General features: G+C 47.3%; 6 protein-coding genes across 6 annotated transcripts; 3 read left to right on the top strand and 3 right to left on the bottom strand.

The window, feature by feature from the left end:
* The first annotated feature begins 101 nt into the window (after positions 1–101).
* F4813DRAFT_43022 (Coatomer, gamma subunit) lies at positions 102–3,633 on the top strand. Its single transcript, XM_049248476.1, has 5 exons — positions 102–236; positions 331–641; positions 697–2,011; positions 2,066–2,884; positions 2,955–3,633. The coding sequence occupies exons 1-5, from the start codon at positions 161–163 to the stop codon at positions 3,185–3,187; spliced, it is 2,754 nt and encodes a 917-aa protein (XP_049100689.1). The 5' UTR covers positions 102–160; the 3' UTR covers positions 3,188–3,633.
* Position 3,634: 1 nt separating this feature from the next.
* On the top strand, positions 3,635–5,770 carry F4813DRAFT_43023 (Choline/ethanolaminephosphotransferase). Its single transcript, XM_049248477.1, has 3 exons — positions 3,635–4,556; positions 4,650–4,792; positions 4,879–5,770. The coding sequence occupies exons 1-3, from the start codon at positions 4,249–4,251 to the stop codon at positions 5,670–5,672; spliced, it is 1,245 nt and encodes a 414-aa protein (XP_049100688.1). The 5' UTR covers positions 3,635–4,248; the 3' UTR covers positions 5,673–5,770.
* Positions 5,771–6,888: 1,118 nt separating this feature from the next.
* F4813DRAFT_388488 (uncharacterized protein) lies at positions 6,889–8,081 on the bottom strand (the record flags this gene model as incomplete). The annotated part of the gene is made up of 3 exons (XM_049246708.1): positions 6,889–7,402; positions 7,509–7,828; positions 7,959–8,081. 3 exons carry the CDS (start codon positions 8,079–8,081, stop codon positions 6,889–6,891), a joined length of 957 nt encoding a protein of 318 aa, XP_049100687.1.
* Positions 8,082–12,487: 4,406 nt separating this feature from the next.
* F4813DRAFT_356087 (uncharacterized protein) lies at positions 12,488–14,257 on the top strand. Its single transcript, XM_049242937.1, has one exon. It carries the CDS (start codon positions 12,623–12,625, stop codon positions 13,763–13,765), a length of 1,143 nt encoding a protein of 380 aa, XP_049100686.1. The 5' UTR covers positions 12,488–12,622; the 3' UTR covers positions 13,766–14,257.
* A 1,332-nt stretch (positions 14,258–15,589) lies between these two features.
* Positions 15,590–18,264, bottom strand: F4813DRAFT_42941 (uncharacterized protein). Its single transcript, XM_049248475.1, has 2 exons — positions 17,357–18,264; positions 15,590–17,303 (listed from the first exon to the last, which is right to left on the bottom strand). The coding sequence occupies exons 1-2, from the start codon at positions 17,818–17,820 to the stop codon at positions 16,151–16,153; spliced, it is 1,617 nt and encodes a 538-aa protein (XP_049100685.1). The 5' UTR covers positions 17,821–18,264; the 3' UTR covers positions 15,590–16,150.
* Positions 18,265–20,423: 2,159 nt separating this feature from the next.
* On the bottom strand, positions 20,424–23,773 carry F4813DRAFT_356079 (ABC1-domain-containing protein). The gene is made up of 4 exons (XM_049242936.1): positions 22,590–23,773; positions 22,041–22,528; positions 21,340–21,779; positions 20,424–21,259 (listed from the first exon to the last, which is right to left on the bottom strand). Exons 1-4 carry the CDS (start codon positions 23,405–23,407, stop codon positions 20,975–20,977), a joined length of 2,031 nt encoding a protein of 676 aa, XP_049100684.1. The 5' UTR covers positions 23,408–23,773; the 3' UTR covers positions 20,424–20,974.
* Positions 23,774–26,055: the final 2,282 nt, after the last annotated feature.

The following is a 26,055-nucleotide window of genomic DNA, read 5'->3' as shown; positions in this document are numbered from 1 at the left end:
GTGGCTTGACTGGAGCAGTTGCAACGTCGCTCCTTTCAAAGGCTTAAACTATGGAAAATGCAGCTGGCCCGAATTTATGTGTGAACTAAAGCACTAACTACACCAAAGACCGCGATTATCTTCAACTTTCACCTTTATTACAGCCGTCTCACCACCCACCATGAGCTACGGCAAGAAAGATGAAGATGCCGACCTCGGCCTGGTCAAGGTCGACCGCACCCAAGTTTTCCAAGAAGGTAAGTCTAATTCAATTCAACATCTAAGATCTAAGTCCCCCTCCCCCCTAGTTGTCCACTCCGCTGTATGGTACACAGCTAAATAAATACCAAGCTCGATTATTCAATAGTTCACCAATTCAACCACGAAGATGTCGCATTCTCCTAACCAAGATTGCCCTCCTCCTATATACCGGCGAGAAGTTTCCGACGAACGAAGCCACCACCTTATTCTTCGGTATCTCGAAGCTATTCCAGAATAAGGATGCCAGCTTGCGACAAATGGTTCATCTGGTCATCAAGGAGATTGCCAACTCGGCAGAAGATATTATTATGGTTACGAGTACCATAATGAAGGATACGGGTGGTAGTACGGACGCAATCTACAGGCCGAATGCCATACGAGCCCTATGTCGCATTATCGACGTGAGCCCAATGCAGAATACTAGCCTCCTAATTCCCCCTTGCTGATGCCTTGTAGGCGACAACTGTCCAATCGATCGAGCGTGTAATGAAGACTGCGATAGTCGACAAGAACCCTTCAGTATCCTCCGCCGCCCTTGTATCTTCCTACCACCTCCTCCCGATCGCCAAGGACGTCGTTCGACGATGGCAGTCAGAAACTCAGGAGGCCGCTGCCTCGACCAAGTCCTCGGGTGGCTTCTCTCTTGGCTTTTCATCTTCCTCTGCTTCGCTCCCGGTCAACAACTCAACTATGACCCAATACCACGCCATTGGTCTCCTATATCAGATACGATCTCATGATAGGATGGCTTTAGTTAAGATGGTGCAGCAATTTGGTGCAGCTGGTGCCGTCAAGAGCCCTGCCGCTATAGTGATGCTGGTCAGGTTGGCTGCGCAATTGGCCGAGGAGGATCAATCTCTCAGGAAGCCCATGATGCAGCTACTAGACGGATGGTTAAGACATAAGAGCGAAATGGTCAACTTCGAGGCAGCCAAGGCAATCTGTGATATAAGAGATGTTACGGACGCCGAAGTCACCCAAGCTGTTCATGTGCTGCAGCTATTCCTCTCTTCGCCTCGTGCCGTAACTAAATTCGCTGCCCTCCGAATTCTACACAACTTTGCTTCCTTCAAGCCGCAAGCCGTCAACGTTTGCAATCCAGATATCGAGGCACTCATCTCCAACAGCAACCGATCAATTGCTACGTTCGCTATTACTACGCTCCTCAAGACCGGCAATGAAGCAAGTGTAGATAGGTTAATGAAGCAAATCTCTGGATTCATGTCGGAAATTACGGACGAATTCAAGATTACTATTGTTGAGGCCATCCGAACCCTGTGCCTCAAGTTCCCGAGCAAACAAGCCGGTATGCTTTCTTTCTTGAGCGGCATCCTGCGCGACGAAGGTGGTTATGAGTTCAAGCGGGCCGTAGTGGAAAGCATGTTCGATCTCATCAAGTTCGTACCGGATTCCAAGGAAGACGCTCTCGCTCACCTCTGCGAATTTATCGAAGACTGCGAGTTTACGAAATTGGCTGTTCGTATCCTCCACTTGCTAGGTTTGGAAGGTCCCAGGACTTCTCAACCTACCAAGTACATCCGATACATCTACAACCGTGTCGTTCTAGAGAACGCCATTGTGAGAGCGGCAGCCGTAACCGCTCTAGCCAAGTTCGGTGTAGGTCAGAAAGACCCTGAAGTCAAGCGTAGCGTCGACGTTCTGTTGACTAGGTGCTTGGATGACGTGGATGATGAAGTCCGTGACCGTGCTGCGCTCAACCTGAGATTAATGCACGAGGAGGACGATTTGGGCGAACGCTTCATCAAGAACGGTAAGTACACTGCTATATCCAATAAACAATATGAAAGACTAATCAGGAGCACAGAGAATATGTTCTCACTACCTTACTTCGAACATCAGCTTGTCATGTATGTAACATCCGACGACAAGTCGGCCTTCGAAACTCCGTTCGATATCAGCCAGATCCCGGTCGTCACCCGGGAACAAGCAGATGCCGAGGATCGCACGAAGAAGCTTACAGCCACTACCCCATCTCTGAAGCCGCCAAAGGCAGGTCCCACAAAGGTGGTCCCAACTGGTGCGGAAGCGCAAGCTTCGGCGGCCGCCGCAGCGCAGAAGTACGCCCAAGAACTTCTATCTATCCCAGAGATGAAGGAGTTTGGCGGTGTCCTCAAGTCGTCTTCTGTTGTTGAGTTGACCGAGGCCGAGACTGAGTACGTCGTATCAGTCGTCAAGCACATCTTCAAGGAGCACATCGTACTCCAGTATGAGGTCAAGAATACCCTTCCAGCTACCGTCCTCGAAAATGTGTCGGTGGTAGCAACACCGTCTGATGAAGAAGAACTGGAAGAAGTATTCATTATCCAGGCCGAGAAACTTCCTACGGATGAGCCCGGAAAGATCTACGTGGCATTCAAGAAAGCGAACGGCGAAGGTTCACTGCCAACTGCCACCTTCTCCAACATACTCAAGTTTACGAGCAAAGAGATCGATCCTACTACCAACGAGCCTGAAGAGACCGGCTACGACGATGAGTATGAGGTATCAGACTTCGATCTTGCCGGTAGCGATTACGTGATACCCACGTTCGCAGGCAACTTCAATCACGTATGGGAACAGGTAGGCGCGGCTGGTGAGGAGGCCGAAGAGACGATGCAGCTGTCTGGGGTGAACAGCATCGCAGGTAAGTGCTTATATTCTTATATCTTCTATTATTACTCCCTTAAGGCTTTATGACTAACGTTAAATACCAGATGCTACGGAGCAGCTTATCAAGACACTCTCCCTACAACCATTAGAGGGTACAGATGTACCAGTAAACCAGACCACACATCAACTCAAGCTCCTGGGCAAGACAGTCAATGGAGGAAGGGTGGTGGCAAACGTCAGGATGGCGTACTCGTCGAAATCAGGAGTAACAACCAAGATTATAGTACGCAGCGAGGAGGAGAATGTTGCTGCTATGGTGGTGGCATCCGTCGCGTAATGATGATGGTTTCTGGAAAGGCGTTTCTGCAAAAAATGACGAGCGATGTCCTTTCGGTTTTGAGGGTACGTTATGCATATTACTAGAGAATGGAGAAAGGGGCGAGCAGCAGGACTTGTGCGATCCTAGGCGGAATAAGGACCGAGTCATGCGTGTTTATAGGAAGTATCAAGATGAGTTTACGGTAACCTCTTGAGTGGCAGAACGAACCCAAGAGGCTGAAGCCGAATAGGTATGACGAATTGATCAGTATAATAAGCTCTGATAACTTATGTTGCTTTTACTCTGTCTGGGTAGTTCGCATAGCCAAACAACTTGCAGATATAAGATATATTCAAGTTACATGGATTCCACGTGGGTTAGTACCTCTATATATTATGTATAAGAGGTACATGTGTACCTAAACATAGGTATGTACAATGTAGGTAGGTACCTCATGTACATGTAATTTACACGTTGCACATGGGACGCGACCCCCCGTCAGTCCCGTCAGTTCCTCCGTCAGTTCGCGTTAATTGAATTTGCTTGGAGCTACTGGAGTAGGTACTGCCCGGGCTGTATGTATGGAAACAAGGTACCTAGGTAGGTACCTACCCCGGTATATCTCTAGCTTATCTCTAGCTTAGAAAATGGGTCGTCGATATTGGATGCATTGGATGCATTGGATGCACACAATGACGTTTTCTCCATCTTTTTTCTCCCTTGCCCTAGCTATAGCCAACTCATCTTTTTTTCGTTTTCATTTTATTTTCTTTGCTGTTGCATATATACTACATAGTACTATAGTAATCTGCAGAAACTATATACACCGCTAGGCGATTAGTTCGTCTTTGATCGTCTTCGATCGTCTTCAAATAAAGGAAGGGGGCGTCTGTCCTGTCTGCGTCGAAGCGTTTTGATACCTGTGTATCTATCCGCTATCCGGCATCCGAAGTGGTAGCAGCTAGGTTAGTCCATTAACATATACAGAGAAGAGAATCGTCAAGATCGATTTAGGTTTCTTCGGATACTTCTTCGAATACATCGAATAGCGGCTTCGTCGGTCAGCTTCGTTGGTCAAGATGGTGTACGTGCGCCAGGAATTCCTGCCGAATCTAAAGGCGTACAAGTACTCGAGCGTCGACCACTCGTTGACGTCCAAGTACATCTTAAAGCCCTTCTACACCAATGTCGTCATCAAGTGCTTCCCAATGTCCATGGCCCCGAATCTTATCACATTGACGGGTTTCATGTTCATCGTCGCCAACTTCTTTACGCTGCTATGGTATAACCCGACTCTCGACCAGGACTGTCCGTCTTGGGTCTATTACTCGTGGGCTGTTGGCCTATTCCTATACCAGACTTTTGATGCGGTGGATGGGACGCAAGCGTATGTCTTACATCTTTCATGCAGACTGGAATTGCTACCCCTGCTATAGATAGACAGAGACAGCGACAGAGGTGGCTAATTCGCATCTTTCAGACGACGAACGAGACAAAGCGGTCCCCTCGGCGAGCTATTCGACCACGGCGTCGACGCCCTGAATACTTCCCTCGAATGCATTCTCTTTGCCGCCTCGCAGAACATGGGGCAGAGCTGGTATACTGTCGGCTCGCTCTTTGCCGGTACGTAGAACCACAATCCCAGTTCTTTGTTTAAATAAGTACAGTATATTCCGCAACAGTAGCTAACCAGCATCCACCCCCAACAGCCCTCCAGACCTTCTACGTCCAGACCTGGGAGGAATACCACACCGGAACCCTCACGCTGGGCATCGTCAGCGGCCCCGTCGAAGGCATCCTAATCATCGTGTTCGTGTATGCGCTGACGGGGTATATGGGCGGCGCCTCATTTTGGCAGCAGTCCATGCTCGAAACCTTGCATATCCCAAAGTCCCTCGGCATCCCCGAGTACCTGTATAACCTGTCCTTCACGCAGTGGTACATGGCGCAAGGCACCGTCGTCATGGTCTTCAACACGATCGAGAGCGCACGCAACGTCATCCGCGCCCGTCGTGCCCGCGGCGACCGCAGTCGCTGGGCTTTGCTTGGCTTGCTGCCCTTCGGCAGTATCTGGGTCCTCGTCGTTGGGTACTTGTACTTGCAGCCCTTAATCCGCACCCAGCATCTGATCCCCTTCGCCCTGTTCGTCGGCTTCGTGAACGCGTATAGCGTCGGCCAGGTCATCACCGCACACCTTGTTAAGCTCCCGTTCCCCTACTGGAACGTGCTAGCGTTACCCCTAGCCTACGGCATCATCGACTCCCTCGGCCCTATCCTCCAGTCGCACTTCGGCTGGGCCTCGGGCTGGCCCAGCGCTCTCGGAGACGACGTGTACCAAGTCGCTTTTATGTTCTCCATGTTGGGCGTCGCGATTGGTGTGTACGGGTCCTTTGTCGTCGATGTGATTGTTACGATTTGTGATTACTTGGATATCTGGTGCCTTACGATTAAGCACCCGTATGTCGAGGTTGAGGAACATACTAATGGGAAGAAGGTAAATTAGGGGGGGGTGGAAGCAAGCACATATTATTCTGGGATTAAGAGACAGGCAGACGTTTTATTTATTGATTCCGCGGGGTGAAATGTCTCCAGGAGGGCGTTGGCAATATCTCGGTTTTGCTTGGCTGGGGGATAATGAAGATTTAATGAGCTGGGTGGAAGGACGGCCTGCCTATCAGGGGAATATACGTTCGAGATAATGATGAATGATGACCAAGTGCTGGGCGTCTACACCCCGCTCTGTTATACTATGCTATGTTATGTTATGTTATATCAACTTTATATATATATATATATATTCTCATTGTATCCGTCCAGTTCAACACATCAAATCAAGCCAAGACAAGTAGACGTGAGAGAGAACAAGGCGAGGATTTATAAGGATATATCTTCTAGTTAATTCAACCACACATAGATACAACAGCCCCATCCCCTCACCTACCCACCTACCCCTAAGAGAGTACAGAATAAAAAACAAAGAGACGAGAGAACAGAAACCCCAATATATATCCCGCCTCAAATGCAGCAATGGCTATATAATAGTAATAATAACAATAACAATAACAATAACAATAATAATAATAATAATATAATATATCAATGGTCACAGGTATAGGTACCTAACCTATATATAAACCCAGCCAGCCAGCCAACCCAGCCGCCTACTGTTGGACACGGGATGAATAAACGAGACACGGCCGCGAAGAAGATATTCCGAACAGGTTGGAATCATAAATGTCTTGTATCCCTTTCCTCTTGTTCACTTCCTGGTTTTTAAAAAAAGCAACCACCATGATGACCCTTGCAGTAATATAACCTTCCGGCCAGAAACTCCCCGACCATGTTTGGGTTTGGTGTCGTCCTCTATGCCATTCCCCTCCACACTCCCCCTATCCTTCCCCGCGCGGTGCTTTCCCGGTGCTTGTTATTCGGTTCCCCTTCCGAGAATTGACGATTTGGGCATCTGGGGAACCAGTAAGGGCCTCCTCTCGCTGCTATCAAGCAGACCTACGCGCTTTCGATCGTAACATGCTCGTCCATTCATCGATGCTCGGTATCTTGCCCGCCATTCGCCAATATCAGAACCGAGATCGTTTCCCCGTGATCCTATACGCCATCATAGTCTCATGTACCCCCCCCCCCTGTCTCTGCTGGTTTGATAGCAGCGATTCTTCCCCGGTACGACAAATCTTATCACCACCATGCTTTAGTTAGGTCGCTCATAAAAGCTCGTCGCTACCACTCGCGACACTTTCCACGATAGCCTGTAGAATGACACGTTCCTCGAAGACAGGACCTTGTCCGTCGCACTTGGCCTGGGATTTTAGCCGCAGGCTCACATCGCCGACATCGACCCTGCCCTGCTTAAATAACTCATGATTGATAATGTAATCCCACGTAGCACCCGCAGCCAAGAGACGCTCCCCGCCAGACTCTACTATGCGGTGGCTCGGGGTCTTGTTGGTGTGGTTCTGGAGGAGGTCCGAGTAGAAGTCCGTGGGGTTGTACTGCATTGGCCCTGTGGTCGTCGGGGCGGGGGGCGACAGGGAACCGTTCTGGGCGTGGACGTTGGACGTGGCGCGCAGAATCTCGTTCTCGGTGCTCATCTTCTGCAGGTCGCGTTTCAGCTTTTCGTTCTCGCTGGCCGTCTGATGCTGCTGTGCTTCCAAGCTAGCTAGCTTCGCTTCGAGGTCTTTAACATGCCGTTCTTTGCGTTCTCGGAATGCGCGTTGACTAGAGACGGACGCAATGTTAGTCAAACACTAATCACCTTGCCATGTTCATTCAACTATCACATGTTGAGTCGTCCCTCCAATCCAAGACCCCGGGGGTAACTCACGCGGCCCGGTTTTGCGCCTTCCGGCGGGATTGGGCAGGCGTCAGATCGTCGTCATCCGAATTGGATGCCGTCTGTCTATTTGCGTCGGGATCCGGCTTAGCCACAGGTAGTATGTCGGCCGGGTTGCTCTTCACACTCGAAGCACTATTCACTTGAGATTGGTTCTGGCTGCTCTGGCTGCTCTGGCCGTGGATTGGATGCGTCGGTGGTGTTGGCGGGCCGGGAGGGCCGGGGAAGGCCTGAGGTTGCTGATTGAATTGGGCATAGGGCTCAAAGTTCTGTTGGAATTGTTCACTATTCTGGAAGCCATCGTAAACATCCTGAATGACGTAGGGAGATCAGCGCTCCATTTTCTAGGCAAGGTGATATAACTGATATAACCCTACACTAAAAACTGAAACAAAGCAAAGCAGAGCAAAGGCACGGAACGGAACGGAATACACTACTAACATGTGGAGAGTGGTTGTTGAACTCGTCGGATGCGGCTGAGTTGGAATGAGACGGTGTCAAGGGAGGAATCCCGATAAAGTGATAGGGATGAGCTCCACCGTAGAAGGGATGTGAGAAATCCATTTTCTGACTTGAGAAGACTCGATCGCGAGATATCTACTATACGGTATACGGGATGAGAGTGCGTAGACGTGGCGAGCAAGTGTAGAGGAAGTGGAAGAGAAGCCTGCACGGCGAGACCGGCGGTTCGTTGGTGTTATTACTCGGGTCTCCCAGTAATACGTCCAAGCAAGCAGGAAGCAGGAAGCAGGAAGCAGGAAAGCTTGCTGATGGATGGTTCAAGCAACGGGGGGGTTAATACAAGGTTCAGGGGTGTCTCTCTTTGGTTTGGCCGTTCCCCGAACACAGGGGAGGCTTGCTAATCTACCAGATCTGCGTAGCGTGCTTGGGATTGACACAAGTTGGCGGCACAGCAGATCAGAAGGTCAGGTAATTCTTGATATCAGGCAAAGTTAAGTACGTAGGCGAGAACAGAAGTCTCATCATCGCTTTGTGTGTCCCTGCTTCGGCCTCCGGTGGAAATACAGTCGAGGGATATTTGAAGAGCACGGGAAATATGTATCCTCAAGCCTTTTGGGTCGGTTGGCGCCACAGAAATAAGAGGAGACCCTTACTAATTTTGGCAATCTGCCATGTTCCTTCGGTTGACGTGACAAATAGGAGTTACCCATTCCATCTCCGCAGACGGGAAGGGTGGATTGTCCCGTACTCAACTGGTCTAAAGGGGATGTCGAAAAGACGCTGTCGACTTTAAAATATACCACCTGCATATCCCACGCCACCCGCCCTTCCTAGAACATTCCGTGGTGATTCGACGACCCCAAACTGCAACGAAAGGGAGTCTTCGTCTCGATAAAAAAAAAATTTAAAAAAAAAAAAAAAAAAAAAAAAAAAAAAAAAAACCCTTTAGATTAGGCCCTATCTTTCTTTCAGACCCTTCTTGCATTTAGTTGAATGTTTCAATTCCTATTGGGTAGAAACATACCTGAACATCCAGTCAAGCCAGAGTATACCACATGGCTCAATCTTCGGCGATGACGAGACTTCGGGGGTCACTAACCTAATAAAAGATACCTAAATCATGTTCGAAGCAGACCATAGCTAGGACCATAGCTAGGTTCCTCCCGCAAATTTTTTTGGCCTTTGCACATCTTCGAATCCTTCATACCTCTCTTGACTTACACACGCTTCTTACACCCCTCCGAGAGGAGCAGTGTTTGAGGTACTTCGGTCGTCAGCTGCACTTCCGCCGAGTTGCGTAGGCCGTTCAACAATAGACATAGTTGACATGCGGGATCGTACTGCCATTGCATTTTTCTCGTAGCCAATCATTGCCGTAGGATCAACTTCTCCGCTAGGAACAGATAACCTCTACTTCGATAGTAGCACATTACACGCACTGACGTTAGACAATGCTTCCACCAGATACCCCCCCTTAAACTGCTGACAGTGTCTGCAGCTGAGGCGGTATAGGACGAGGATTGGAAGGTCTCAATCCTCCACAGCCACCTTTTCTCACCCCGACAGTTGGCCATGAATGAAAGCCATATCCTAGTCTTTTTCGAGCACCATCCAATTACAAGCATCCCCGAAATAGCAGGTTTAGACGTAGAGCGCCTACAAATTTTTATTCAAACCCCTTGGGGTGTTCAACTTCTTCAGTGCTGACCAGGAAATTAAATAACCAGGGTTTCTGTTATTCATCAGCTCTCCCAAAAACGATAAGTTTAACGCGTATTGCAAGACGTAATGTGCAATAATAATTGACTGCGTACGTAGTAGACAATACCCAACATATCTTAAGTCTGATGACACCGTGAATGTACTGTATCCCATCTAGGTTACATTCGGCCTTGTTCCTATAGGTCGTGTTGCATCGAGGCGACCTCCGTAATGTGACTGGGGAATCGGTACCGCGTCTACACGATATTAGCCAGCGCAGTAGTTGATTGCCGTTCAATAGCATATTAGTTAACTTAAGGAACCATATGTAGGTCATCACGTGCTTTGCTAATACTGGGTCATTCCACCTACTCGCATTTTCGAGGAAGTATCTAGTGGGAAAATCTTGGAACCCAATTCGCACACTGCGTCGTCTAAAAGCAGTTGGAGTCGATATTGGACTCTTAGGGTCGCTAATCCAAGACTTTCGAGGCGAATATCGCGATAGCAGGATTTAGGGTAACACTGCTCCCCCTACAAAGGGGATGCAGAGAATGGGGCCATGATTCCCAAGCCTACCGCCAAGTGAGAGGCATGGACAACATTCTAGAGCTTGTGGGGTCTTCTCCGGTTCGCTACCGAAGCGCATGATCATACGTCGATTAGTAAACCCAGTTTACCTTTGGCAGTATCAGGGAGCTCAGCTCACCCTTGACCATTGTGTCGAAATGTGGCTTCTCCGAGGCAATGGGAGCTAGACGAGATTTTATGCTGAAAACATCGGTCCAGCTAGTTTCTCAATGCCCTGGGCGAAATGCAAGATAGAATAGGGTTTCCCGAGCAGGAGCCCTCCTTTATTTCTCGGTTACTCAGGTATAGACGGGCGAGAAGTTTGTTCTGTATTATGAGTGTTTCGGGGGTACCATAATACAAAAATCAACAAGCTGTCAGACTTGGAGGCCGAACGGTATTGGGTCTAACGATATACTAATGTTATATTAGCATTCATCCCCAATTTAAACTGATAGGTAAGTAACAAACATTCTTTCTTGTATATGTACTTTCGCCGACGATGTAGATTTGTTACAGACCCTAGTATTAGATCAAGGTATAGCGAGAACATCAAGGACTGCCCCTTATAAGATCTGGACACACATTAAGTTCATATTCATCCAATATCCCATATATCCCTAACAATGCTAATAGAACCATGACCGATCTAGTGTTTGAGTAAAGAAGTACGATTGCGTTGTGTATCCGGTCAAAATCGGATAAGTCTCAGGACCTTCTCGTGGCAATACGAGATAAGAATAAAGCAGGAGGAGTACGGCAGAGGCAAACTTCGGAAAGTTGGAATAGCTTGAACCTGACCAGGCACAATTGTTTGTATCATAGCCGTTTCGACCTCGCGCCAGTTGAGTCAAACACTCGGATAATGAGTCGCCTCCAGCTCAGCCTATCAATATGACTTAACCACACTCGGAGGATGATAAGGCGATAAGTAGACCATAACTGGCAACCTTCACAAATGTGGTTTATGAATAGGACGGATTGAGGGGCGTACGTCAGGTAGTGCAGCGTATCTAAAGGATATCAGGATAGGCTGTTCCGTCTGTCCGTCTGAAGTTATTAGATTACTTGACTACTACGTGACGTAGTTCACGAAGTTGAATGGAACAAAACAGATGCCATTAGTTGTTTGCACTTGGAATATTTTGTGCTTGAGATAATGGTCTGGTCTTTCTTCTTTAGAGTTGCAAAAGGTACAAAAGGAAAAGACATAAGGCTCAGCAGATAAGCAAGTTCACAACTTCCCCTAGCCTCCAACTTTGACTGTTCTTTCCTGTTTAGGCACTTGGGAGAACTTCCTTCTGTTTCCATATACTGACTCCTTACAAGATACAGAGGAAGGAAGGAAACAACCCGTCCCCGCTCTAGTTCCTACAGTTACCATAGATTTTACCTCTGCAGGTGTAGTTCCTGCCTACATGTACAATCAATTAGGTGACATACCTAGGTACCTATGTTAGGTATCCAACACGAACACCACTAGCACCAAAATAAGTACAACACCAAAGTGTCATCTCGGAAACTACAGTCGAGTAGACTAAAAATATTAGGTACATACCTACCCAGTCAATACCTTCCAGTCTCATACAGAGAAATAGAGAAACAGAGAAACAGAGAAAAGTAGACGTTACCTCTTCTTCTACTTTATCCCCATCTCCATCATCATTTCCACCACCCACCATCCACCACCCACAACTACAACAACATCGTCATCTCGCGTTTCTTTCCTCCTGTTTTATTCTATCCTGCTCTCTTTCTCGGCGGATACTGGCAAGTCATCGCCAACGACTCTTCCTATCTATCTGACAGTCACCATGGAGACTCACTTGTCTCAGCAACCAGATCAACCCAGCTCATCGCAGCGACAATACACGACTGTTGGTTCGGTCTGGAACCCGCAATCAATGCCGCTACAGCCTCCCGCACGTCGCGGCCGAGCTCTTCGATCTGCTATGCCTATGTCTATGTCTATGCTCGAACCTTACCCGGACGACTCCTTCAATACCTTTGGCACTGCACAACCGTATTCTCACTCGCAATATTATTCACCCTTGCAGCAGAATTTCGATCGCGCTGTCAGTCCCGCCCAGACTACTCGTATACTAGCTCCCGATAACCCTATGCACACTGATCATCCTCACCACCTCAACAATCTTGTTCCCCCCGGTAGCCCTGTTTTCAAGCGAATCTCCGAGTTCAAGAGGCAGTATTCCTCCACTCCTTCTGCAGACATGCCTCAGAAGATTGTCCCAGCTATTCCACTCCTACCCAGCACCGCTGCTGCTACCCCCCGCAAACAGGGCGAAACAGACAACCACCATGGCAATGGGGGCAATGACTACGAGTACGAAGACGTGGAGGAAGAAGAGGACATGAATGTAACCCTCAATAATATGTCAACTAAGACACTCACTAACTTGGCATCCTACCCTAACCCCATGCAAAAGGCTGCACAGAAAGTTCTCACCAAAGCTAGACAGGCACCTCCAGTACCGCATCATCAAGTTTCGGACTCCATCTCGCAGAACGGTAGCGGTTTGAATATTCCACCTGGTTTCGGCCCTAGAAATATTCGATCTGACCCAGTTGGCGTCGAGAGCCTATTTCAGTCTGATAGATTCGACGGGCGTAACCATAATCAGCATCAAGCCCCTCTTCATCTAAACCTTACGACAACTACTGCCCGAGAGCACGATTCTTACCCAGCCGTCTTGTCCAGGGGACCAGGCGCTCCGCAACCCCTAACTGCGGGTCCTCCTGGGCAACGTCACTTCCAGCCCTCGGCCTTCGACGGAGCCCCGAGTTCGCTGCGGAAAGGGTTTGAGAAGGCTCACGAGTTCGACACCTTCGGTGACGGCCTTCCTCGCCATCAGCCTTTCTCATCATTCCAGTCCCAGCAACCTATGCAGCCTACACCTCGACAGCCCACCCCTTCATACAAGAGTGAGACTTTCTCCTCTACCCACCCCCCTGCATTATGTCTGAGCAAAGAGAGCAACGCTAGCATCAGGATTGTTGACACGCTCACCTATGAGAAAGCCAAGACGTTCTTTCCAAAAGGGCTTCCCCCGGACTTCAACTTTCACACCCAGCCAGTGGCTGATGATTGGGCAGAGAAACATATGAAGGAGGAGGAAAAGAAGGAGAAGCTTGAGAAAAGCAAATTACTATGGCAGCAGACGCCCGAATTCCAAGTATCTCACAAGGATAAGCTCGATCGAGACTTCTACAACGGGAACTACATGATCAATAAGAACTTGAGAGTAGCGATCCACGATAAGTACACCCGTGATATAACACGTTCCCTTGGTTCTAAGTCTCAGGAATACCAAGATTCCTTGAAGCTTAAGCCCGAGAATAAGGTTGAGGGCCGTTATATCTCGGTTGAGGACGCCAACTCGATCCCCACGCATGAGCACGCTGAGCCGCTCCTAAGCGTGTTGTACCAATCTCTGGAAAGAAACCAGGGGCTCTTCTCGCAGCAGAAACCCCCGAACAATGGTAGACTGCGCTAGATCTCTTCCATGGAGAATTCACAACAGCTTAAGATGATTAGAGCATCTAGGTATAGATATCCAAGTCGTGGACTTGGCAACTACGCGAATAAGAGACACAGGTGGAATCATTATTACAAGGATTGGACCATACAATCTAAGTAGTTGAAGGGATATGCATGAGGCAACGTCTGGAAAAGAAGAAGAGATTGTGGAAGAAAAGAGTGCGAAAGGCACTTTATTGATGATGCAGATCCACTAGGGGGTTTTCGAGGATAATCAGCTTGTATTCTTCAAGGATCTCGGAAGCATACGAAGACCGCATCGCAGCGGAGTTTTGGATTAGAAGGTTGTGCTCTCGCGTGTGCATCACGTCTACAGGACAGTAATGGGCATTGACCGGTTGTATCAGGATGGAATCTTCTTCTCTAATCGAACGAGGGTACTGAGCTTTGTATGTACAAAATTGCTTTGGCAATCGTTGATCAATGATTTCATATTCTTTGTGGTTTATCTCCCAACTTGGCCGCGACTTACCTATGGAGATTGTGTGTCTTGTGCGTCGATTTGTTGCGTTTAGTCGGACTTGTTAGGTAAACTTCACCTCTTCGTGCATCTGTGCCTTTGAGGGGTTTGTGGATTTTGATAGGGGGGAAATTTGTAATAGTAATTATCTCATATATTAATGCAAATATGAGCACATGCGTATGCTCATATCCTCCCCATTTACTTCCGTTTTTATCCTTGCCTCTCGCTATGCAACACTTTACCGCAGAGCTCTTATAGGTAGGCGGATAGCTAGATTATGTAGCTTTATTATGATTCATCCTATCACGACAAATGACGACTTGTGGTATGTAGTTATAACTAAAGCTGATAAAAAAGTTACTGGACTGACAAGAAGAGGACTGCCTAGGTATATTGTAACCCTACTTACCTAGGTAGGATTAGGTCCAGCAACTAAATATATACCTTAGGTAGTTAACTCTGCTATAAGTACCTAACCTTTCCGTACCTCTCAACAAAGTCCAACCCAGACCCCTTAAGTCCGATTACAATACATGGGACATAAATATAAACAAACTTACATTAGGTACATATCTAACCTGGGTATGTATGTAATCTAGATTACTTCGAAGGGAAGAAATGCTTAACTAGTCACAGGTAAGCACTGATATAGAATATCATACTTTGGTTCACTAGGTTAGGTACCTACCTATGTAGATAACGAACTACACTCATATAAACAGACAACTTCCACCAGACAAAATTCATCCTCACCATTCATTCATTACCACTCTCTCACATCACAAATACACTTAATCAGAGTCAAGCCAAGCCAAGCCAAGCTACAAAAGCAGCATCACTTAACCTAGAAAAACGTGAATAAAATTTCCAACCATTAAAATACGTCTCTCATCCCTTCCTGCCCACCCCCTTCTCCTCCGGGGCCACATGGCTGTGCTTTTACCTAAACATAATTCTAACTTGGCCTATTCAACGGCGCAGCCTCCACAAGGTAGCCGTAAGTAATAAAGGCCAGCGCCTTCTCTTCTTTCCTCCTTCTCTCCTAATGAAAATATGAATACTTGCTCGCTGGGTCTTATTTATTACCTACCCCCTTCTTACTCTCCTGGCTTCGTTCCTCCGGAAACACCTCGCCTCTCGTCATAATATTCTGCTCAACAGCTAAAGCAAAAAGCACTTTAAAACTACCTCAAGTAGGCAGCCAATTAACACACGCAACCTCTAGTCCACCTCCTTGCATCCCTCAAACGGGGGTCCTCATATTGCACGTGGGATAGCCGGAAAGTAGTTTTGAAGTTCGAAAAAAGGGGGCACTAGTAAAAAACACAAGAAAAATTTCCTAACATTTGCATACCTATGTACCTAGATACCTAGGCAGGTAGGTAAGTGAAACAGGCATTAATGGTCAAGAAATATGTGATAAGTTCCAAGAAGAAAAAAAAAGACGCGGCATAATAACATAAAGTTAGTTCTTCTCCATTGCGTGCCAGCAATCGCCTGAAGCCTGATGTGTAGTAACTGAGCCTAGTAGAATGCCTAGTTGCGTGAAGAAACGTTCGTACAAAGGAATTGAAATCGGTGGACGTGGCACCGTGATGTGATGATGAAACATGTGGCTGTTGGGAGCCAAGGCCCCTGAGCTGTCGATCGAGCCCTGAAGGAAAATATTTTCTAATAGCCCGAGCCCAGAATCAACGCCTGCGGAGCCCTTTTCCTGCGCCACCCCGGCTGGCCGGAGGAGACAATATCGTGGTATATGAAAGAAAGAAAAATATCTGAAGGGGGTATGCTATGACGACACCAAGACACAAAAGGTCAAAGACCCGCTAACCATGTAGAAAAAGCGTCTTATCTACCAAAGACATCTGCCATCCTCTCTCATCGACGTCGACTCGTAGGTTGTCTCTGCTTGAGACGGCTGGTTCTCCATCCCTCATACCATTGCTCTCTGCTGGCCTCGCGCAGATCACCACGCCACTCGCCAAATACCGCATCCTTCAGTTTGGTGAAGTCACAGTGCTCCTCGTTGTAAGGATCTGCAAAACCCCAAGGGAACTTGCGACCAACAACGCCAGGCTCGTAGATATCGGGGCTGATTATAGACATTGGCAATAAAGGAAGTTCTTCAGTTGTTGCTCCCTCGGATGACTTAGGTTGACGAGTGGAGGTATTAGAGCGGCGTTTTGAAGCCGGCGAAACTCTGCCTTGAATGGGAAGCTCATCATCCTCTGCTCCAACGCTATCGTCATCCATAACTACAGGTTCCTCCTCGCCTTGCTTATCGTCTCCTGACTCTGCCGACTCCACTGTCTCCTCACCTTCCTCTTGGTCCTCTTCTTCGCCCTCGTCGATTCTGCTAGAATCTGGCGTGCTATCATCGTCGTCATCGAGACCCAATGCCTCGAGGGGATCAAAGTTTGCTTTCTTGAGGCTAGCCCAGACAGTCTTCTTGAGGACGGTCATATGAGCGGTGGTTATCGTGTCGGCTTTCGAGACAACCGGTATCACTGTTGTCTTGCCCTGGAGGGTTCGCATAACCTGTAGGTCAAGATCTTCGTCTAGACCACCTACGACGCGACCAATGTCTCGTTCGTACTTCCCGCTATGGCCGTTGGCCGAAGCAGCTTTCGCAGCAGCTATATTCCGGTCTAGACGAGCAGGGTCCAAGACGAGGAAAACTGCGTGGATGTGCGTATCCTGAACGCCGGGTGATCGGATCACCTTCATTTCCTCAGCAAAGGTTTCCTCAAACTTACTCTCCAAGAACGTTGACATTTCTCTCAATTGCAAATCTACCACATTCTTCTCGAGTCCCTCAGAGTCCCAGAGGGTCAAGCCGATACGCTCGCCGTCGATTTCGCTCTCGAGGTAGTGCGGTATGAAGTTACCCGAGGGGGTTGCATTAGAAGTAACCTCTTGTTCAATCTCAGTCGACCGTTGAGATCGTTTCTTCTCTGGCAGGGCCAGGGCGGTCTTGAGAAATTCGAGGAATGAAGTCTTTCCGGAGCCACGGGTGCCCACAATCAGAATACTGCGAGTTCATTGTAAGCTTCGACGCCGAGGAAATGAATGGGGAAAACATACTTGAAAGGAGTAGGGTCCTTCCTCCTACGAACCCTTCTAGGGCTGTTAATAGTGCTCATGGCACTACTTGCATAGCTGTATCGGCCACGGTGCGTCATACTTTCGGTACGAGCGTAGGGATCAACGTAAACTCCGCTGGGAACGGGAGGTATGGGAGGACTAGCAATCGAGGACATCGAAGGACGACCGGGTTCGATAGACGCTCTAGGTGGGAAGTGGTGAAATGAATGGTCGACTCTTCCAGAAATGATGGTGAGAGAATCCGGGCGGGTATCGCCTCCAAAGCTCTGAAGTGGTTCAGGAGGTTGAGCACCATTGTAGAGATCGGGCAGACGAGGGGGGGACTTAGGAACGCTTTCCCGTTGCACCTCCTTATGGTGCTTCCTACCACCCTTACCCAAGTCGCCCGATTTGCTGCGTCGAAGCAACATCCCGAGACTAGATCGATGAGGCGGTTGACTCATGGTTTTATCCTTGCTAGCATCAACTCAACGCTCACCGTGCTTAGATGGCAAGAGCTATCTAAGGTTCAAATAACGACGAAACAGCGACAAGTATGTACTTGGAAACGTCTACCTGTGATAGGTACCTCTATAGGGAGAAGCGCAAGAGCCTGTACTTTGCTGGACAGTTTATAGTTCAAAAGTAGGTTTTGACTGCAAGGCCAAGATCTCCTTCTGTTCAAGCTCTGAGTGGTCGACTTTCCTAGTGAGGGGTTGCGCAGAGGCGTACTCGTAATTATGCAGGCGAGCGACTAAAAAGACGTTGCGATTTGGGGCAAGTGTATCTTCCTGTCTCGTGTTCGATCTTACTGCTGTGGGGAGATCCTGTCTTGTACTAAGGGTAGGTGAATCCGAGACGAATGAAGGTGTAGGGATGCGCGCGTGTAAATTGGGCGACCTGTCTGTCTGTCTCGTCTATTTTCCAACGAATTGGAATATTTCAAGAAACGTATTTCAAAAGAGTTGATTTAGAGGTAGTGGTAGTTATCTCAATATCTCAACTCAAACGACTTATACTGCCGGGTATAGTCGTAAAGGTAAATGGACGAAACCAAGAGGCGAACGCTGAACGCAGAGTAAATCGAAAAGACCTAAAGAGAAGATATCAAAGGGGTCAGCTAGCTGTCGAAGTTGTCGCGCGACAAAATGAATTCAATCCAGGTCCTTGTAAACGCAAACAAGTGGGTCGCAATTCAGTGGCACTGAACTGGTGGAAATAATAATGTATCAAGTGGTGCTGCTTGTACTGATATGGACAGAGGAACGCCTTCAAGAATGAAGATGCTCGGGAGATTAAGGAAGAGAATCCAAAGGAGCTGCAATAGTATTGACCAACGAGCTTCTAGCTCTCTACCTCGCTTTCTGTACTTGATCTTGCGTGGCGCGACAGCGGAGGTGGGCAAAGATCGGATTGTGCTTCGATTGGCACCTCCTTGTACCTTCTCCAGAGGTACGTAGGGTAAAGTAGGTGAGAAGGGGGTTGTTGACGGAGAATGAGCCAATCGAAGGTTGTTATTCTGTGATCTACCGGCCTGCGGGAGGAGGGCGCAATGGTTTTTCGAAGTTGGATGGAATGCAAGCTTAAAGCTATGCGAACCATCTGTAGCTAACCCATGAAGTCGAATTGAAACCCCATAGGATAAACGCGACGCAGCAGGAATAGTCACCAGTTACCAGTCACCAGTCACCAGTCACCAACCAAATAATAGAAATTCACTAACCTGAACGAATGTAAACGAGCGTCGAATCGCAAGATGTGGTCAGTTCGCGATGTCGCGCTGGAACAAGATCTTGGGTAGAAGAATGGGGAGGGCGTTTAACGGTTGCAAAATTGGGGCTGTCGGTCGATGCAGATTAGAAAAAAGGGTCTGCTTCTTGTATGGTCTGTGTGCAGTGTGCAGTGTGCACGATTTAATGGGGTGTCGTTAAAGATCGACCAGCCTTAGGATTCGGAGGAATATTGCACATGTAAAAGAGTTAATGCACAAAAGAAGAAGAAAAAAATGTTTAATATCTGATGATGTTCAGAAGCTTGAAGGAAGGAATGGAACAGTTGGAACTTCACGCGCAAGACCACTTTTTTTTTTTTCCCTTCTTGATAAAAGGTATGCGTTGCGAAATTCAAAAGACGACGTTGTCAAGCATCACGAAAGCAGATGAGATGAGCTGCTAACCCTAAATTGTTTCCACTGCCAATCTGGGATGAAAAGGGGAAGCGCTCCATAAGCATTATCCACGCTGCTGCCCTGCTGCCATGCTAGGTTATGCGGTTTCAAGTCAAAGTTTATTCGTGATTGGCCCAGTCGGCGCAACCCAAGCAAGGCTAGCTATGGTTTGGTACTGACACAGTAAATATCCCGAGAGCCTAGCTGGACGGCGGGCTCTTGGGGTACATACCTACCTTAATAGGTTAGCGTTGCGGAAGTGAATTTAACATCCACGTATGGGATAACGCGTACGTATCGTGCTTTCCTTTTTGTATGTAGAACATCAGAATGTAATTGCAGCACTATGTACATATTGTACATGTAGCTTAGGTAAACATCCATATTAGTACTTGACTACCTACCTAGGTTTACCTCGATGACTCTTATTAATACCTACAACATTGCCTACTACCAGCGCAGATAGAGCCAACAGACAATTATATTTAATACCTAGGTACCTTTTATATCGGTAATACCTAGCTTCATATTATTAACATACCAAACGAACTCCAACTATTCCCTTGCGCAAACACTCCTCCGACGGCTACCCACCTAAGCTACTAATAAAACATGGCTAATAGCCAGCTCCAATATCCGTGTGGATTGCAAAGTGGGCTTTCCACGTGCTGTGTGTTCAACTAGCGAATGCTTTGCAGTATGTATTATTGTGCACGGTAGCCATTCTGTCTCGGCTAGGTGCATCTAATCCAATATATCTCCACCAAAACCAGTCGTGGATTTAATGCGAATATATGTTGTGTCCCGTTCAGAATATGACTTAGGAAAACCATAATAAGCTGGCAACCGTCTTCAGCAGCGCCCGGTCCAATATGCACAGTGTAATATAATAGTTGTAAGTATGAAACTTATAGAATAGTTAGATTTCATTATGATGCTGTATCTCGCTATATAATTCAGTATAGTTCCATATATCATCTCCCTCCTAATGTCAACCGGGTAGGCAGTATCAAGTATATAAACTGCCCACCTCTTTGTTTTACACAACATCTGCAGATCGCTCCAAAAAGAAATCGAGAGGTGTAAGTGGTTTTTCAAGGGGGGGTTCGTCTCCACCTATAATACAAGTCGGCCTGATGCTGTTCTATGTATATGCCAGCCGTCTAACCCCATCTATGTTTTATGGTTCTACAGAGTCTTTTTATTTTCCGAGGTAACCCCCAACTCTAGATCTAAACTTAGACCTTCAACCCTCGAAGACATCACTAGTGTGTTAAAAACATATTGCGTTAGCTTCCAAATCTTACCTTTCTAGAAAACATAACTCGATTCCACGTTAAGTAGTTGTTGAATAATATTTCGGAAAGAAAATCCCACTTACTGTTAAGGGGTTAGCTATTGTAGATGAGGGACTCCAAGGTAAGATTCGGTATATCAGCTTGGCATATTGTTCAACGTACCTGCTGCAGCTCGAAGCCATAATCTTTGGCCATCTCCCTCATCCTGGCCTCGACTTCATCTTCCATGCCGCCTCCCAATCCTAACCATTGCCGGATTTTGAAAGTGTAGAACGCTACATCTGTCGCGAACAGGATGGTCTTGAATAAAAGATGTCGCCATGCGTTGAACATGCGATCCCTAAAAGGTAGATTCGGGTCTTGGAACAAGCTCCGGCTCGCCCAGTTGCCCATTATCTTAACACGATTGACAGGAGATCCCATAAATTGGTTGTTGCCCTAATATGAAATGAGCGGGTGGACCGATAGGACTGGCTGTAATGATTGTGGACAGGAGTAATATAAACCGGAAAGCTTACCTGGACGATACGCATATTCCGACCGATAAAGACAAGCTCTTGAGGCCACTTTTCCTCGTCCGACAGTACCTCGCGAATGCCTTGCTTCATCATTTTTTGAGCCTCATAGTGCCGCTCCGACGGCGTCTTGCCCTCAAGCTGCTTCATGATCTTAATACGAGTGGTCTGGTTGCCTCCTTCGTAAGGGCGCAAAAGCGTCGCGCTCGCAAATAGATCGGGTGCCCTGATACCCCACTGCGCTGTGACATCGGCTATTGTCTTATTATCGAAAGTTAAAAGCGATTTCCAGAGAAGTGCGTATTGGTGTCGGAATTTAGGAGTCATGTAAACGTAAAGCCCGTGATCGATCAGAACTAGTTCAGCCTTTCCTGATGGTAGTCGTCTTATGAAAATGTTGCCGGGATGCGGATCGCAGTGTACAACGCCCCATTTGAATATCTCTAGACCATGTTAGTCTCATGTACTATTTCTCAAATTCTACTCTTCTAGCTTTGTTCAGATGAACGTGGCGCTGGTCCAGTCTGTTTCCAACTGAAAGCCACGAATAGTCGAGGGACATAATGTAGAGATGGCGAAAATAGACATTGATACTCACTACCGTCTAGTTAGCATATGCAAAAATAAAAAATAAAAAAAATTTGAAGAGGTAGAGGTAGATATGGACCACGAAAGGGCTTAGGGCGATATCTTTGATACATACCGAGCCGAAAAAAGATCCACCATAGTAGTCATAACCTCCTTACTCGATAAACCGAGTCCACCCTTACCTGCCCGTCCTTTCCAGGTCTCTCTATCGGGCTTTAGGTTTTCTTTCATTGGATTTACTCGCAGTTCTTGCCGAGCAGCCGCCATATCCGACGGGCTGAAATGTAACTGAGCACCTTGGACGCCAGGGGACCCAGCGCCAAAGCCTCCTAACCATCGACCACCCGTTGCATCTTTATCCCACAGACGGACGCCTTCGATCCACTCGGTAACTAGGACTCTTCTTGTCGTGAATTCTGAGTAGACTTGGGGGATGTATACCCTGCCTTTGAGACTGGGTTCCGAGTTGACGAGGCTTCGCATCATCTCCGAATTCTTGGCTTCTTCTTCAAAATCCGTCTCGAGCATTAGCCGTTCGGTGATATACGGAACTAAGCTGTAGAGAGGGAGGTCAAACCACCATGTGTAAATCCGCATCACGACTCTATTGTAGCGATTAGCCCACTTACGGTATAGTGATCCTAATTACGGATTATATAACTTACTTGAAAGCCCAGAGATCCCATCCCACTTGCTTGGCAATCTCGGGCTTTTGCAGCTTGATCGCAACCTCTCTTCCATCCGGAAGTCTGGCCCAATGTACCTGTGCGACACTGGCACTGGCTCTCGCCCTCCGCTCCATCAGCCCTTTACCTTCTTCGCCGGTGAAGCTGACGCCGAAAACCTCCTCGACACTCTTCCCGCCAAAGTCCTTCCGAATAACCTTCTCGACATCTTTCCACTCGTCCTGCGGGGCATCGTCGAACATCCTCGAAAACATCTTCTGGAACTCGGGCGGCATGATGGCACTCTGCATAGCAATGGCCTGGCCGATTTTAAGGTAGAGGCCGCCATTGGAGCGCAGCAAGTTAAACAGCCTCTCGGCGCTGCGCAGGTGCAGGTCCTCGATCGTGCCACCAGTAAGCGGTTCGGCGCGGAAGTTGATCTTGTAGTCGAGGGCGACCCAGAGACCCGTACCGAAGGTGAGCAGAGACCGTCTGATGCCCGCGGCAAACGCCTGGTTATCAATTACATAGATGGTGCCGGTTATAGCGGAGAATATCAGCAGCCGACGGCCCCATTTCCGACTCCGTTTGAAGTCTCGCGCTGCTTGCGGCTTGCCTAATGACGAGGGTGAGGGAGGACGTAGGGGCTCGAAGGAGGAGTACGTTTGTATCGAGCGAGCCTGATATAAGCTCCGCGCACGATTCGGAAGACGTCGACCGACTAGAGTTCGGGTTGCGTGAACTACATTGCAAGCCTCGATTCTCTGTTTCTGTATGACTTGGCGGGCGTAGAGCTTCGCTATTCCGTTGCGGAACATGTTAGCTACGGCACGTAGCAAGGTTCAGAGGCGGAAGACAAGCTTCCAACCTCTTACAGTACATGTAGTTAGACTTCTCCAAGATAGTTGTTTTGTTACGGGTAAGAGAAAAAAAAAGTTGTTACCGACCCTAGGCTACACGGATTCCGTAAGCTAAGATCAATGACGACAGATATATTATCCTTATCTCAAAAATCTTATCTCCGCCGGCACCGATTCGGCCAATGTCCAGTCCGGTCCCGTCGGTACAATAAGGTAATCCATAGAAAGGGAAAATTAAGCCCGAATACACGGATTACATTAGGCACAGTTGAAATAAGGATTTGGTAAGTAACTTTAGAGGGAAGTTGTGATAGACCTTAAAATAGGCTCATTGCATGTATCTTCCGTTTACCACTTATTCACAGATACCCATGTATAACAGCTTTGACCACCTTACTTGCATATCCGGATCTCGCGGCCGTGGAGTCCGACCCCGAAGATAGAATCTCAATTAGAGTCTAGAACATAACTAATTAGAGATAATATTCTCGAAGAGTTAGGTATAGACAGCACTCTTTCCTGTCTCCTGATTAAATGGTTTATGTAGAGCTTTGCGAATAAAGCTGAATTGTGCGCAATATTTCCAACAATTGAATTCGCTAGAGTACAGATTCATAAAGTTCTTGTTGGATTGTAAGTAAGAACCTGTACAAGTTCGAACGAGAAGACTGCTTAAGACCATGTATATGTATATGTAAGTAGGTATCCAAGCAGCCAGGGTCTACGAAATCCTCTTACATAGTAAAGGTGAAATATGAAATAACTATGAAATACGAAAATCAGGTTTCACCTTGACTCTTGACCCGCCTGAAGACTATCCCTGTAATCTGAGGCTCTGCATCAGAAGCCTACACTACGGTGTAGATCATGCGTTTGGTCTAGGATCCGGGGAGTTTGAGAAAGCTGACGCGTGATGAAACACACGCCATGAGTACATCTGTGTTTTTCTAGTGTAGTATGTACATAGCCTAAGAGGAAATTACTTGAATCGTATTTATCCAATCCTATGTGCCTATGTATTCTGCACTTCTGCACTAGAAGTTGATGATGAGGCCCTCATTACATAATGGGGCTTTTACCTGCATAAGATAGTTGGCTGACTTGTACGAGAAGGGGTAATTGCCGATGTAACAGATATACATACACACGTGGATTGTGGATTGTGGATTGTGGCTTGTGATCGGCAAAGGGATAAACTTTGGAGAATTCATGATTTGCAACGGTATGATGAGATAATGCAGATCGTTGTAAGTTGGTTCTAAGAAATGTTTCCAACGCTGGTTGGACTTGTAAAAATTAAAATGTTTGCTTTTCTTATACGAATGAGATAAGGGATATAAAGTAGACATTATAGATATCTATAGATTCAATCTAGCCGAATCCTATTATTGGTAGTTACCTCTAGACTATCAGACAAGGGATAGTTTAAGTACATACTCTTGTATGTCTGCAGGTTAGGTAGTTGATCAGATTCTTTTATCTGCTCACCGACCTTCTTTTTTAAGCCATGTTCTCATCCTAATCAATGGAACTAACAAGTGGCCCCCAAATTCTTGTATTATTGAAGAAACATTTGACCCCACGATACGAATACGCTTTTGTCGAGCCTAACTACTATGCAATATATGTAAGTGAATAAAAAGGGCCGTAACTCAAGTCTTGGTATAAGTGATAGTTCATATGTAGGAGGCACAATAAAAACACCCGCCTGTGATGTGCTTTACTAAGACAAGATATGTCAACGGCAAGTCCCGCAATACGAAGTTTAGCCTATCTGGAAATCTGCAGCAAGTTCGGCTTTCCAAGTTACGGATAAGCTGCCAGCTCATCGCAGTCCCATCAATCGAACCTTCAGAGGCGGGAATCTCTTGGATAGCCCTATTCCGGCGTAGAGGAGGTCTCGACCCGGGCTATCTTTGTCGCTCGTTGCAATCGTAAGGCGGATTCGCCTTCCGGTCCCACGGTCCACTGCATCGCATCCCATCATCAAGCGTCAAGCATCAAGAAAATGCTTAGCGCGGCTTGGACGTTCCGTTCGGGCTTAGAAATGGGCATTGGCGCCAAAAGGCCACATGGTTAAGCAAAGCTTATTATGGCACAGGGCTTCAAAGTTCAACTAACTGTAACAATATGTCTCATCGTATGGGGATACTTCGGATTGCTTTTGTTAGCATTAACATCACAATGCTAAGGCGATATTTGCAGTGGAGCTGAGTCGCTCCGGGATGTCACGCCGAGTTACTAGGTATGCAATGCAGTACGGCCTGCGGATTGCGCTACTGTACTATGTAGAATTCGGTGATGCATGTGTGGGCTGTTATGTAGTAGTGACGAGTTTTCGACGAGTTCCATGTCCAATAGTTCTAAGTCCAGTACGGTCTATTCAATCCAGGCCTGTCCGGAATGATGTTCTGGAAGAAGTTAGAGGGTATTTCGATCTCGAGGAAGTTTAAGACTGCATTAAGGTTAGTGTCCATTGGGTAGATCGTGTAATATGGTAATTAAGACTCTTTTAAGACCTGATCGACCTCATTAGGACTTGGTCTCGACTATGTATGTACCTAATGTAGCTCTGGCGCTAGATCCCTAACCTAGGCAGGTACGGT

This window comes from Daldinia decipiens, assembly GCF_022478715.1.
Source record: "Daldinia decipiens strain CBS 113046 unplaced genomic scaffold F4813scaffold_12, whole genome shotgun sequence".
In the NCBI taxonomy this organism is placed as follows: Eukaryota; Fungi; Ascomycota; class Sordariomycetes; order Xylariales; family Hypoxylaceae; genus Daldinia; species Daldinia decipiens.
This window is presented reverse-complemented; position numbering and strand designations above follow the sequence as displayed.

Coding starts and splice junctions, on each gene's coding strand:
- F4813DRAFT_43022 (XM_049248476.1), top strand. CDS start 161: ATGAGCTACGGCAAGAAAGATGAAGATGCCGACCTCGGCCTGGTCAAG. Junction 237..330: donor CACCCAAGTTTTCCAAGAAG/GTAAGTCTAATT, acceptor ATAAATACCAAG/CTCGATTATTCAATAGTTCA. Junction 2,012..2,065: donor CGAACGCTTCATCAAGAACG/GTAAGTACACTG, acceptor TCAGGAGCACAG/AGAATATGTTCTCACTACCT.
- F4813DRAFT_43023 (XM_049248477.1), top strand. CDS start 4,249: ATGGTGTACGTGCGCCAGGAATTCCTGCCGAATCTAAAGGCGTACAAG. Junction 4,557..4,649: donor GCGGTGGATGGGACGCAAGC/GTATGTCTTACA, acceptor CGCATCTTTCAG/ACGACGAACGAGACAAAGCG. Junction 4,793..4,878: donor TGTCGGCTCGCTCTTTGCCG/GTACGTAGAACC, acceptor CACCCCCAACAG/CCCTCCAGACCTTCTACGTC.
- F4813DRAFT_356087 (XM_049242937.1), top strand. CDS start 12,623: ATGAATGTAACCCTCAATAATATGTCAACTAAGACACTCACTAACTTG.
- F4813DRAFT_42941 (XM_049248475.1), bottom strand. CDS start 17,820: ATGAGTCAACCGCCTCATCGATCTAGTCTCGGGATGTTGCTTCGACGC. Junction 17,304..17,356: donor AAGGACCCTACTCCTTTCAA/GTATGTTTTCCC, acceptor ATGAACTCGCAG/TATTCTGATTGTGGGCACCC.
- F4813DRAFT_356079 (XM_049242936.1), bottom strand. CDS start 23,407: ATGTTCCGCAACGGAATAGCGAAGCTCTACGCCCGCCAAGTCATACAG. Junction 21,780..22,040: donor GGTGGATCTTTTTTCGGCTC/GGTATGTATCAA, acceptor AACATGGTCTAG/AGATATTCAAATGGGGCGTT. Junction 21,260..21,339: donor GGAATATGCGTATCGTCCAG/GTAAGCTTTCCG, acceptor ATTTCATATTAG/GGCAACAACCAATTTATGGG.